Here is a 14,323-nt window from a genome sequence, read left to right as displayed (position 1 = left end):
GAATATGGTCTAGTCCTATAATTGCTAGAATATAGTTTCTGGGGAAAGATGTGCTTTTCAAAAAAGAAGTCCCTTTTCATGTGTTTATTAGCCATCATCACTCATTATCAGAGAAATGCAAATCAAAACCACTATGAGGTACCATTTCACACCAGTCAGAATGGCTGCGATCCAAAAGTCTACAAATAATAAATGCTGGAGAGGGTGTGGAGAAAAGGGAACCCTCTTACACTGTTGGTGGGAATGCAAACTAGTACAGCCACTATGGAGAACAGTGTGGAGATTCCTTAAAAAACTGGAAATAGAACTGCCTTATGATCCAGCAATCCCACTGCTGGGCATACACACTCAGGAAACCAGAAGGGAAAGAGACACGTGTACCCCAATGTTCATCGCAGCACTGTTTATAATAGCCAGGACATGGAAGCAACCTAGATGTCCATCAGCAGATGAATGGATAAGAAAGCAGTGGTACATATACACAATGGAGTATTACTCAGCCATTAAAAAGAATACATTTGAATCAGTTCTAATGAGGTGGATGAAACTGGAGCCTATTATACAGAGTGAAGTAAGCCAGAAGGAAAAACATAAATACAGTATACTAACGCATATATATGGAATTTAGAAAGATGGTAACAATAACCTGGTGTACGAGATAGCAAAAGAGACACTGATGTATAGAACAGTCTTATGGACTCCGTGGGAGAGGGAGAGGGTGGGAAGATTTGGGAGAGTGACATTGAAACATGTAGAATATCATGTAAGAAACGAGTTGCCAGTCCAGGTTCAATGCGTGATACTGGATGCTTGGGGCTGGTGCACTGGGACGACCCAGAGGGATGGTGTGGGGAGGGAGGAGGGAGGAGGGTTCAGGATGGGGAACACATGTATGCCTGTGGCGGATTCATTTTGATATTTGGCAAAACTAATACAATTATGTAAAGTTTAAAAATAAAATAAAATTAAAAAAAATAAAAATAAAAAATAAAAAAAAAGAAGTCCCTGTTATTTGGTATTTGCTAAACACAGAGGTAAGAAACATAAATCATTCTCGTCAATGAAAACTATTCCAGTCTTGTATGTACTCACATATGTTGTCCATTTCACGTGTTCATTTTCAAACTTTTATCATTTTCATAATCAAAATTACCAAAAGGCATGCAATGAATGTAATCAGTCCATCCTAAAGGAAATCAGCCCTGAATATTCATTGGAAGGACTGTTGTTGACTCTGAAGCTCCAATACTTTGGCCACCTGATGTGAAGAGCTGACTCACTGGAAAAGACCCTGATGCTGGAAAAGACTGAAGGCAAAAGAGGAAGAAGGCTACAGAGGATGAGATGGTTGGATGGTATCACTAAGTCAATGGACACGAACTTGGGAAAACTCCAGGAGATAGTGAAGGACAGGGAGGCCTGCCATACTTGAGCTCTTGGGGTCACAAAGAGTTGGGCATGACTTAGTGACTAAACAACAACATGTAATGAATAACAATCCTTTGATTTATTTACTTTAGATTTTTGTTATCCAGGGCTAAGCGCTTTCAATTCCTTTTTTGTTTTTCTATTTTGAATATGAACTACTGACCTTCAACTGTGGAACTCTGGAAAACAGCATTTACCTCTCTGTTCTCTCTCTTACACAGTACATTCTTCCTCCCCACTCAATCCCCAATCCTCCCACTAAAATAATATCACAATCACAATTTAGAGGTATAACGATTTTCAGAGCCCACCTTGTTATGACTATGCAGATACAATTCACTCTGGAGCTATGCATGCACTTGGCTACACTTGCTTCTTTGTGAACTTTTCGATTTTCCTGAAGTTAATGATCACCTCATTTTGCTGTTGTGGTTGACTTCATGTTCTAAGAGCCTAGAGGAATCACCTCTCCATGCAGCTCTAGGACAACGGCTCTGCAGGAGACAGAAACCCAGCACTTTAGACTGGAGTGGCCCTGCTGGGAGTGTCAGGGGACCCTCCAGTCTGCATTCCAGGCTCAACCGGGGGGTGTCTGTCTCCCGCACAGCTGCTGTTCTAGGCTTCCCTTACTGTCACCCAGGGGTCCCCTCTGTCTCTCTGCCATTAAATTTCCTGTGTGCTGGATACCATGCCTTCTCTTTTTCAAGTAACTTCAAGTAACATGGGTGAGGAGAGAAGGAAGACACTGCACATTGTGAAATGTGTGTACTTTTCACTTAAGCCTCCTATCTTCAGTGTGGGAATCCCACTCCTGGCCTCAGTTCAGTTCAGTTCAGTCGCTCAGTCATGTCCGACTCTTTGCGACCCCATGGACTGCAGCACCCCAGGCCTCCCTGTCCATCACCAACTCCTGGAGCTTGCTCAAACTCGTGTCCATCAAGTCAGCGATGCCATCCAACCAACTCATCCTCTGCTGTCCCCTTTGACTCCTGCCTTCAGTATTTCCCAGCATCAGGGTCTTTTCCAATGAGTCAGTTCTTTGCATCAGGTGGCCAAAGTATTGGAGTTTCAGCTTCAGCATCAGTCCTCCCAATGAATATTCAGGACTGATTTCCTTTAGGATAGACTGGTTGAATCTCCTTGCTGTCCAAGGGACTTTCAAGAGTCTTCTCCAACACCACAGTTCAAAAGCATCAATTCATCGGCGCTCAGCTTTCTTTATGGCCCAACTCTCACATCCATACATGACTACTGGAAAAACCATAACTTTGACTAGACGGTTCTTTGTTGGCAAAGTAATGTCTCTGCTTTCTAATATGCTATCTAGGTTTTTAATATGCTGTCTACGTTGGTCATAGCTTTTCTTCCAAGGAGCAAGTGTCTTTTAATTTCATGGCTGCAGTCACCATCTACAGTGATTTTGGAGCCCAACTGAGCCTGATTTCCTCAGCCCAGAGTCTCAGAGAGGAGCCTCAGAAGATGGGGGATATGGTCTCTAGGCTCTACAAAGATGCAGGAGGCGTCTAAAGGGTCCAGTTACTAATTTTGGAGGATTTAAAGGGATCCTTCTGTTTGACCCACTGCCCTCAGAAGTGACTCTGATCCCTACACCTTCCTTGTGTCCTATGGGGCTCCCAGGTCTGCAGGCCCTGAGTTTCAGCTCTAGATGCGGTTAACAAGTCTATCTGCTGCACATCCTTTGAATTTTTTGACACCTTGAGAGACTCTGTTTCGCTCCCTGTGGCCTTGAAGATTTACCAGTTCTACTGTCATTTTAGTGGGGGTTATGTAGGCATAGAGATAAAAGCATATTGTTATCTTAAATTTTAAGAGTTACGCTTTTGCAGCATATAAATACCATTTAATCACGATCTCAGAGATCACAGCAGGGGGTTGATGAGGCATACAAAACCCCCTCAAAGCACTGCCCAATCACAATAAAAGCATTCTGCGGAGCCTTTCTATTTTACCTGCTTTTTAGAAAGTGTTCTGAGGAAGAGAACTGTCATAAATCAGAACAAAGCTGGCACTTTATCAGTGCCTCTAAGTGGCAGAAAAGAGCTTCTCTCAAAGCACGTCCCTTGTCTGTCTATTACATCTAGTTAGTTAGCTAGACCTCAACCCTCCTGGTCTGCTTATGCAGCGATGTCTTGGGAGAAAACACTAATAAAAGTTCAACAGGCAGAACTCTCTCGTCACAGCTGCTGGGGTTCCAGCGTCTGGGGGGGCTCTGCTGTCTGCTGTCAGCCCCTTGACACCATCCTTGGGTCCCCAGCTGTGGAGTTGAGGGTGACCCACTACACTGCACCCAAATGCAAGGAGGAGATTATCAACTGTGTTTGGGAGGGCTATAGAATCTTATCTGATTTACCAGAATCAAACACAAACATGGCTTGCCAGATAGGGATATAGGAAAATACTAATGTCTTCAGCTGCCTTGTATGCCTCACATTCTAACACTTCACTGCCAGCTACATCCAATGTCATGTCGGGATGAGCCAGGCTATAAAGACGGCCTCGTCTAGTTACTTCCCTAAAAATTGTGACATGAAGCGTTCGGAATAGTCTACCCAGAAAAAACAAATCCCACTGAAATACGATGATCTGTGTGCGAACCCAAAGGTTGTACCATAAGAACATGGCAGATCAGATTTTCTCAAAAAGTGAACTGCTTGAGGGATAAGATAAGACTCAAAAACCTTAACTAAAAGTCCAAGTCGAAGATAGAAGAGAAACTCCCCTAATAAGTGACCTGAGGAGCTACCTTGCTGGCTCCTCATGGTTTCTACACCACTATGGATGAATAAATAAAAAACACGCTCCAAAACATCCCCATTAGTCCTTAAGCTGGATGCAAGCCCTGACATCTAAAGCAGGCCACCAGCACAATCTAACAACACGTTTCAACAAAGGGAGGCGTGGTCCTGGAGAACGGAAGACATCGGTTGCCACGCACGTTCCCACACAAGAGCTCCGGATGGTTAACCTCAGGTTATCACCACGCTACTAACCGATCCGCGTCTTCAGCAAAGACTATCTTAAAAATGCAAGATTTTTGTCTCCCTTAACCCCCGTCTTCACACTATATCATAGATTTTTCTTTTTTCCTTCCCCTTGATTCTGACAGGAGTGTTACACTAGCTTGCCAGGAATGACGGCACAGACCAGCATCTCGTTTACAATGTTCAGATACTGCCTGGAAGCTCTGAAACATTTGCTGAGTACACCATCCCTGGGAGAGGTGTTCAAACAGAAAGGCACGAACACAGCACAGCAAGAATGCGGTGTGACACACTGGGATTATCCTAACAACACGGAAACCAAGTCCAAACCACCAGCACCTTGAACAAGTGAGATCTGGGAGACACGAGAATAGTGAAGATCTGCTTTTAATTTCATTCAAGGGTCAACAAGTGTCCCCCCATCATGAGCACAGTTTGCTTAACATCCTAAATAACCATCCTTTAAAAATATTAATTTACCTGGAAGTACTGGCAGGATCAGAGGAATTCAGCAACAACTTGGGCTTATAGAAGGGGGAGGTAGGGGCTGGAAGAAAACCCAAAAAGCAAACCCAACAACAAAAACCAATATCACTGTGCTAGGTTTATAATTTAAAATAAAACTAGAGGTAGTGAAAGTTTCTATTTGGGGGCAAGGCTGACTCAAGTCTTTAAAAGGTTGAACAGCTATTGATAATTATGTAGTCTGCAGAACGACCTTCCAGAAGGCGCCGGGTATTTTAAGACCTCCTTTGAGTAAAGATCACATTAAAACGTCAAAATGTATTTGTTTGGCAGAATCACACCTGAGGGAAAAGCAGAACTTCTTGAATTACAACAAGTGACTCTGGCATGAAGATCATAGAGCCAATATAAGAAAAAGAGAGTCTGGAGACAAAGCTGTTTGTATTTCTGGACAACCAGACTGACTTTGCAAAAGACATGTCTGCTCAGACTCTCTCATGTGCCGAGGTGATAACTAGTAACGGGGGATGTTACTCATATTCTGACCCTAATTCTGACAGCTTAGATCCACCGTCCTTCTGGAAGGATCCAACTGAAGGATGCATCTACAAGGTCAAAAGATGTGCCACTTCCATGTAAGAATAAAAAAATATAAAAAGACATTTGCAGGAAATTTTTCAATTTGAGTAAGGATTTTCCCTATATTATATGAGAACTGCATGTTTGAACAGACAGATATAAATGACCCATTTAACCAGAATCTCCTTCCCAAGGCTCTAAGCCTTAGTCCAAAGAACAAGAAAAGAGCAGGTGAAGAATGACAACAATCCACAAGCCTCTCAAGGAAAATTTCAGGTCCGAAGGGGCACTGTAATGATTTTTTACAGGTTCCTTTGTGCATAGATTTGATTCCCAGAGGGAGAAAGGACAAACGTTTACATCTCCCTCACGACATTAGAGCAAAGGTCCTGCGGAATGGAGAGGACAGGACGGACTGTGCCTTTCACGCCACTGCGGTGTGTTTCACAAAGCCATGAGTTAGGCACTTCTGTTTTCCTTTCATGGCTTTATCGTTAACTCCTAGCACAGGGAGAAGTTTATTCAAAATACATATAAACCCACCTTCCCTGCATCTAACTCAGTCTTTAGGTTCCTTGTTCAGAGGAAGAACCCTCAGCAATGCCCACGAGGTTTCAAAAGTTACCAATGCTCAGCACTAGGGTGTCATTTCACCAACCCCTGCTCCTCATGGGTATGTGTTGGGAAAGAGAAGTGACCTTTCCAGGGGCACACTGCTAACCAGTGAGCAAAACCCCGGCCAGCCACCCAGACGCTGCCCTCAGCACAAAGCAAATGCTCCCGTTTTCAGCTGGCACCACCCAAAAGACTAGGGGCTTTACTCCGCAGTTTCACTCTTGGAGAAGTTTATTTCTTTGCCGTACTATTGAATAGCTTTAAACAGTTCATTTGAATCCAGGCGATAATCAACCAGAGAACTCCTGCTTTATTCTCCAGCCTCATGCTATTTCTCAAAGAATGCCTCAGGAGCTCAACCTTGCACGTCACATTCACTCACAGCCACAGTGATGTATGGCATAGTTTGGCAAGAGACGTGGAAGGAAAAAAGTGATATTAGCATGAACTTTTACAGATTTCTGTTTTAAGCCTGCTGCTGCTGCTGCTAAGTCACTTTAGTCATGTCCAACTCTGCGCGACCCCACAGACAGCAGCCCACCAGGCTCCCCCGTCCCTGGGATTCTCCAGGCAAGAACACTGGAGTGGGTTGCCATTTCCTTCTCCAATGCATGGAAGTGAAGAGTGAAAGTGAAGTCGCTCAGTCGTGTCCGACTCTTAGCGACCCCTAGGGTTGACTTACTTGAGTTAAAGACTAAGCAATAGTGAAATAATTTCCATTTGAGGTCTAACTGGATCTAGGGGGAAATGTGGAAATAACTGGCAGAGCGGAGGCTTCATCAGCATCATCTTTCACGGCACACACCAAATTCTGCAGTATTTGCCTTTAAGAAATTAATTCCAAAACATTACTTCTGTCAGAAGCGGAGCAACCAGCTGGGCTGACAGCTGGGAGGCCTGCGCTGCCTCCTCGCGGCCTGGAGCCTCGAGAGTGCCTCCCAACAGGCCCTTCCCGGAGAAACAGGCTCCAAGCCGGACTGTGCTGGGACACTTAATGAATGCATTCTCCACACAATGCATACACATTTTTCTAAAGCTTTCAACAAATACGTTAGAGCTCCAACTCTCTGACCAGGGACAACAATGATGTACCGATTCTAGAAATAGCCCAAGTCCCAGAGACACAAAGGTAAACCCCAGGAGCGCAGCACAAGCTGATGGTGCCTTACGGGCTGCTTTTCAGGGGGTGCTGGTATTTCTTCTGATTATTAGATTAGACATCTTGCCTTTTGGGGGACGAAGTCAAGATAATGAAAAAGTGCTATTTACATGATTAGCAGGAAGAAACACTGATTTGATTTTAAGTGCTAAAAAAAAAAAAAAAAGGCAAGGTGGATGAAATTCTGATTATTAAGCCTGGGAGTGAAATGAGTACACTGTGGACAGAAGTTCATCCCGGTCTGTATTTATACACATCTGTGATGTAGTCTGGTTCAGTATACTTAGGGTATAAGCATATAGTGTCGTTCAGTTTGCTTCATGTAGGGAATAAAACATGGCTAGAGAAAGATGAAGTTTCATCTATCTAATTTCCCATTCTAATGACTTTCTAACCACCTACTTCTGGGACTCAATTTTAAAAGACTACATAATCATAATGCTATAAAAATATCTCTTGTGAGGTAGTGGGAACATTCTTGAGTGCACTCTCCAGAACTTCGTATGCCTCAAAAAACATAATTTAAACGAATTTGACTATAATCTCCAAAGCACCATGTGAGGGTGTACAGTTCCACCAGATCTCTCTTAGAGTCTTCATTTCTTGAAATGCTTGCAATACCCACCCCCGCAAAAAAAAATAATGCTTGGCTTTCTCTTGACTAGAATCAAATCAAACAGGAGAACCTGTGCTGTGCGACATACAGAGAGGATAGCACGTCCTTCCATTAGGCATGTATGCCAGACTCCAACACGACAGCATGCAACCAGAGTTCTGGGCAAACACTAGTATCTCCATGCTTACATTATCACTGGGACTGGTGGCAGATGACGATGGTCTGATACTGTAGGTAATGTCCATGTTAAAACCTAAAGGTGCTTCTTAACACTCTCAATTAGAAGCCAGTCTTAGAGCCTTGTTAAGAATCACATACCTGCCCACATAAATTAAGTTACTTAACAACAGAATAAGCTGTCCAGGTCTGTCTCAGCAGGAAACAGGAGTCATCACACCACAAGAGGTCTCCTAACAGCTCCAGTGGAATCCAATACATCCTCATGCCGGTCACATTAACGCGACAGTGAAGACACATTGCTACCCAAAGCTAGAGCTTTAAAAGGATACGGAGGAGGGGAGAGCTACATTTGAAGACATTCTAACTAGAAAATCTCCTGATGATACATGGGGTTAAAGCCCACTGTGCCACCGTCTAAGGCGGGGGACATTAAGAAGCCAACATGTATTTTAAAGTTGCATGAGGTATTCCGCCCCCTCCCTCCACCTTGGCCATATGGGAGGGGAACTTGTTACTGTTAAAGTCCTTCAGAAGGTAAACGTCACAGACGGGGCCTGGCAGGCACTGTGAGGGGACAGACTGACACTGAGCTCTGCCCTGGAGCATCCCCTGCACACCTCAAACCTCTGAGTCCCCAACAGAACCATCTACAGCTCCAGCCAGAGTTCTGAAATCCCATGATTCCATGATTCCATTTTTAAACCTGTGGAGTGGGAGTGTTTCTGAGTACCCTGCTCACACAGATGGTGGTGGGAAGACTCTCAAGAATATACTGCATGTAGTAAAAGCCCATCTCACTACGTAATCACCCCCTTCACATCTCAGCCGAGCAGAGATGATGTTATCTTACAGACAGTCGCAAAAAGACAAGTGATTCATGGCAGCCAGCATCGGCATCCATGTGTGTAAGGAACATGGGAGAGGACATTCCTCCCCGTTACACACACCTGAGGCTCTGGGCGAGCTCAGGATGGAGTAGAAGAGGACCAGGTCTGCCCTCCACACGCTCAGGGGGGAGCTGGGGGAGGGAGGGCAGGAGGACCTGTCTGAACGATGAAATCACACACGCTGTCTCTGTCTTCCTGATGCTCTAAAAATACCCTGCACCGACAAGTCATTTGTCAAGGCAACCTTTCTGAGACGAAGCCACGATCGATCTGCTGACCAGCACTTCCCCGCTCTCGTTTCATTTTGAGCCCTGCTTCGCCCTCATCTTCCACCAAACTGACCCACGCCCCCATCTTCATGCCAGACACCTGCCCCCTCACCTGCTCCCACCTGATCACTCTAGAGCCATGTTAGGTGCCTTCCTTGCTCAGTTTGTCACAGCACACTAGACGCTGGCAAAGACCGCACCAGGTCTCGTTATCCTAACACGCGACCGTCCGCACGCTTGAACACGGTGTGTCTTTACCTTGGTCTCCTTGGCAGAAAACTCTGAGGAGTTGGAAATTTTCATGGACTTTGAGCGGTGTGACTGCCGCCGGATGGAATCCTCGCGGGAGTATTTCACAGAGCCTGAGGTCCTCACCCGCACCTTGCTGGCACTCTGAACACTGTTCACGCCAATCATGTCGAAGGCTGCCTGGGGAAGGGGTCTGGAGAAATACAAAGGCACTTTCCAGCCGCCGCACGGCTCTGAAAGCTGGAGGAGCTCCGCCGGGTCGTGCCTGAGCAGCTCGGAGCGCCGAGATCGCCTCAGCCTAAGAAACACCAGGCTGCCTCCCCCAGCATCTTCAACTACCCTGTTTGCAGCGGGTCTGATTGTTCCAGGCACAGCTCACGTCACTGGCTGCGAACAGGAAAAAAAAATGCAGTCCCAGCCTCGCTACTCGTCTCTCCCCGTTACACACACTCACACACACACACACACACACATTCATATTCACACACTAGAACAAATGGCAATTGGCCAGGCGAGCAATTCATTAACATTCCAAATAGCAACGCTATTTCTCCTGCGATTGTGCAGCAAGCTCATTAATGTCAACAACAAAATAGAGAGACCACAAATCAAAGTCTCGAGTAATGTGAGGCACCATGTGGGGTGGTAACAGAGATGAATTTCCAGAAAGAAAAAAAGAAAAATACTCTGGGCATCAAGCGGCTCAGTCAGTCAGTTCCAGGCGAGGACAAGGATGACAGCCACAAAGCCATCCCAACAAACATTGCTTTTCCTCTCTTCCTTCTTTCAAGCCACGCGCTGTTTAACAGTAACTCAAACTGCACTGCTTTCTGAAGAATTAAATGTTTCTTACAGCCTCAGACGACTACTACAGCCAGACATTTAACCAGGAATGTGGTCAGCCCATACAAGAAAGCCAGAATAAAGATGGTATGCCACCTCCCTCTCAGACCAGAAAGTTAAAAAAAAAAAAAATCAATTGGTTCGCACAGGTTAGCTTTAAATATGGCTTAGGGTGAGACAGATAAAGCCAGCTCTTATCAATAAGAAGCAAGAGGCCTTCCCAAGAGCTAGAAAAGCTGTTGGCACAGGAATGCATGCAGCCCCCCGAGTGAGAGACCCCCAAAGCTAACAGAAGAGCAGAGAATGTTAGTTCCTGACACATGAAGTTTTGAGTATAATACTCAGGACTGCAACACCTCACTTATCTGACATCCCATGGGTAAGAGGGTTGGCCACAGAAGCCTGCATATAAAGGAGGTCTCAGTGCTAATGTTATTATAAATGCTATTTTAATACGGTCTGTAAAATGCCAATCTGGAAAGACAGTGCTGCCTCAACCGACCTCCCTCCTCAAGTCTGATCTTTCCTTTGATGACTCAGGACACAGATTTCATCCAGTTCGTGGCAGAGCCCCGAGGCACCTGAGCAGTGCTCACGCTGGGGGCCGACGCCTCCGCTGGCAGTGGGCCTGGCCGGTGCTGTCTGGACCGAGCCCCACGGCAGCGCTCCCTGCCGCCCCCTCCGGCCTCCTCACTCCCCATCTCCTACCCCTGAAGCATGTGATGCTTTAACTCTGCAACACGCAAAACAAAGACATCAGAGAATCTTGCTAGAATCTGGTCTAAAATAAGGTAGCAGATTTTGGAAGATCGTGGAGCTCTCCTCTCCTTCAGGAATACACCGAGTTTAGAGTCTATGACATCATTTTTGGCTACTTGAAGGTAAACTTTACTCTCTTCCCAGGTAATCTGAAGCTCCTGAATCCTTTAAATTAAAAACATCCTGCAGTGACTTTATACTTTACGAAGCATGTTCCCAAGATATAAAAAGTGATGATAAAGTCGCTGGATTAGAACAAGCAAAATTCTAACTTAAGCATATGATGATTCTATAGACCAATGTCTCCATTTAACACAAAAAACCTTGAGGTGGAACCCATGGAGGAACCAACAGCAGAGCCAAAATATAAAGTCTAAAGTACTAGTGGAAGACACAAGCCCCTGCTTCAGCATGTCACAAATGTGAACAAGGAACAGGATGTAAGAGCAGCACATGGTCTGGGTGTTTGCCAGGCAGCATAATAAGGAGTTAGAACATGCCTCCCGATGAACTTCATTTTCTTTGCTCCACTGAAAAGGTTACATAAAAACAATGAGAGCCATGTGCTAGCATGGGCAGGAATGGAATCTGTGACAATACAACCTGATTTCTGGGGAGTTTGGCAGAAATATCCTATCTCAGCCCAAATATGTCATCTTTATCCAAAGAGGGCCCAGCTGGTCTTATTACTCCTGCAGTGTCATTCCTAGTAACCGCCCTCCCCTGTTGAACACCTTATGCTTTACAGGGGCAGCACGTGTTACCTCGATTTGGTTCTTGACCACTCCATGAGTGCTGGGTTAGTGGGGACTCTAGAACCCCCACCTCACAGGTGGGAGAAGTCGGCCTGGGAGGTAAGTGCAGACCCCACCACGACCAAGCCGTTTCCTCACACTGGGGCTGCTTTTTAGACCCAGCGGGTCCTTGCAGTGGGAAGAACCCCTGGAGCATTCCGTGGACAGAGGAGCCTGGTGGAAGCTTATCACTGAGTCTGGAGAGAACAGCATTCCTCTGCCCTCCTTGCACCCCCAGTACATCCACCGGTCTCCGCGTGGACACAGTCAGAGCACAGAGGCCCGCCTCCGCAGCCTCAGGACAGCAGACGGGAGGGGTGTGTGCAAGCTGGCGGGAGCCCTGCCCTCAGCCCCACCTGCCAACCGGGACTCCACCCTGCTCCTGCCCAGCCACAGAGCCCTTCAGTCAGGCTGGGTCCTCATCCCCGCAGATGGCAGCCTCCACTCGACGCGCACACGCAGCATGCGCGTGCCTGCTGGCCGAGGCTCCCCTGAATGGTCCCCACGGTCCCTCCAGCACTCTCTTGCTGCACCCCGATCCTGGCTCTCATCATTCGGAGTTCAGCTCAAACGTTACCTTTCCAAGGGACTTTCTCTGGCCACCCTACTAACACAGACTCGCCCTCCACCCCATCACGGTCCCTCGTGACTGCCATCTCCTGTTGGCAGGGCATCCCTGCCATCACAGCATCTACAGCGGCATCTGCAGAGAGCAGGAGCTCCGTGACTACTTGTGGAACAAACTCCTTAAATACACAGGAAGTTTCCCTTCTCCACTGTATTTCATGTCATTTTAAGAAAATTCAGCATAATTTTTATTTTCTGAAAAATGAATACAGTTGATGCAAAATAGATTTCTTGCTTAAAGGTAAAATAGAGCAGGCAGTGAAATTTAGGCTTCCTTCCCACACTAGCTCCCAGTCTCTCTGCCCAGAAACAAGCCGTGTTGCCGGTTTCGGATGCATCCTCTTCGAGATAACTCATCCATGTACACTGTGCGTGTGGGGGGTGTACCTGCATCCTTTCTCTTCTTACGGGCTACAGATGTCGATGAAAGCATGATATAATATTGTTTCTTGTCTTTTCCGGTCATCAAAAAACATTCTACTTGAGCACACAAAATCCTGCCTCACCCTGATTCAGAGCTGCGCAGTATTCCAGCATGCAGATGCAGCAGGCTGGGCACTTGGTTCTCAGTCTTTGCTGCATAAATCAGGACACAGTGAGCACGTGCTGTAGCACATCGTGAATACCATTTAAACAACGTGGTTTTCCCATTGTTTTCCAAACAAGTCTACTTTTCCTCCCCTCACAGTTACATCACCCACAGTTGTGCTGGGCAAACATGGGGTTCACAACTAGAGTCAGTATTTAACTCTGGCCTTGTCCTGATCATCCTGCTCTGAGAAGGCTTGACTGTTTTTAGACGTCAGCCAGCCTCTCAAGGAGCCTGCCTGCCGTGAAACAGAGGCAGGCCTCCTGGAGAGCAGCAGCTGTTTATAAAGTACAAAAGAGCTTTTCATAAAAGCTCCAGCAGAAAATAAAGGTGACTTCCACACCAAATAGAAATTGTAGGAGAGATTTAATTACGCCCATTAACTGGAAGGCTGGGAATCCGTACTTCATCTTCTGAGGTTTTCTCTGACCGAAGACACCGTTTGGTACGTAAGTCCTAACAGGCTTCTAAAAAGTGTCTCAGTTAACGGTCAACAGAAAAGCTCTAAACCTCTTAAAAGGCAGAGCCCCCAAGAATTTAACTCCATTTAATACATTGCTTCCGGTTTTCCAGGTGGCTCAGAGGTAAAGAATCTGCATTGCAGGAGACGCAGGTTCGATCCCTGGATTGAGAAGATCCCCTGGAGGAGGAAATGGCAACCCACTCCAGTATTCTGGCCTGGGAAATCCCATCGACAGAGGAGCCTGTCGGGCTACAGTCCATAGGGGTCTCAAAGAGTCGGACACGACTGAAGTGACTCAACGACGACAATAATATATTGCTCACCTGTGCCTGCTAGGTGCCAGGCCCCAGGGGTGCAGTCAGCACTGTGCCTGCTAGGTGCCAGGCCCCGGGGGTGCAGTCAGCACTGTGCCTGCTAGGTGCCAGGCCCCGGGGGTGCAGTCAGCACTGTGCCTGCTAGGTGCCAGGCCCCGGGGGTGCAGTCAGCACCAATGCTACCAGGCCCCGAGCATGTGCCTGCTAGGTGCCAGGCCCCGGGGGTGCAGTCAGCACCGATGCTACCAGGCCCCGAGCATGTGCCTGCTAGGTGCCAGGCCCCGGGGGTGCAGTCAGCACCGATGCTACCAGGCCCCGAGCATGTGCCTGCTAGGTGCCAGGCCCCGGGGGTGCAGTCAGCACCGATGCTACCAGGCCCCGAGCATGTGCCTGCTAGGTGCCAGGCACCAGGGGTGCAGTCAGCACCGATGCTACCAGGCCCCGAGCATGTGCCTGCTAGGTGCCAGGCACCAGGGGTGCAGTCA

At 46.8% G+C, this 14,323-nt stretch overlaps 1 protein-coding gene across 14 annotated transcripts in view; it reads right to left on the bottom strand.

Moving 5' to 3' along the window:
* PSD3 (pleckstrin and Sec7 domain containing 3) overlaps positions 1-14,323 on the bottom strand; it is a 492,229-nt gene that overhangs the window by 149,232 nt on the left and 328,674 nt on the right. Inside the window, exon 10 of one of the 14 annotated variants that reach the window (XM_070781665.1) lies at positions 9,459-9,642. The exons of 12 other annotated variants lie outside the window; for them this stretch is intronic. In XM_070781665.1, coding sequence (XP_070637766.1) covers positions 9,459-9,642 — 184 coding nt within the window. Of the gene's footprint in view, positions 1-9,458; positions 14,043-14,323 lie in introns of those variants that run through there. One more of the 14 variants, XM_070781674.1, reaches the window with a different exon arrangement.

Source organism: Bos indicus, chromosome 27 (genome assembly GCF_029378745.1).
Source record: "Bos indicus isolate NIAB-ARS_2022 breed Sahiwal x Tharparkar chromosome 27, NIAB-ARS_B.indTharparkar_mat_pri_1.0, whole genome shotgun sequence".
In the NCBI taxonomy this organism is placed as follows: Eukaryota; Metazoa; Chordata; class Mammalia; order Artiodactyla; family Bovidae; genus Bos; species Bos indicus.
Note: the sequence above shows the minus strand (reverse complement) of the source record. Positions and strands in the feature narration are given on the sequence as shown.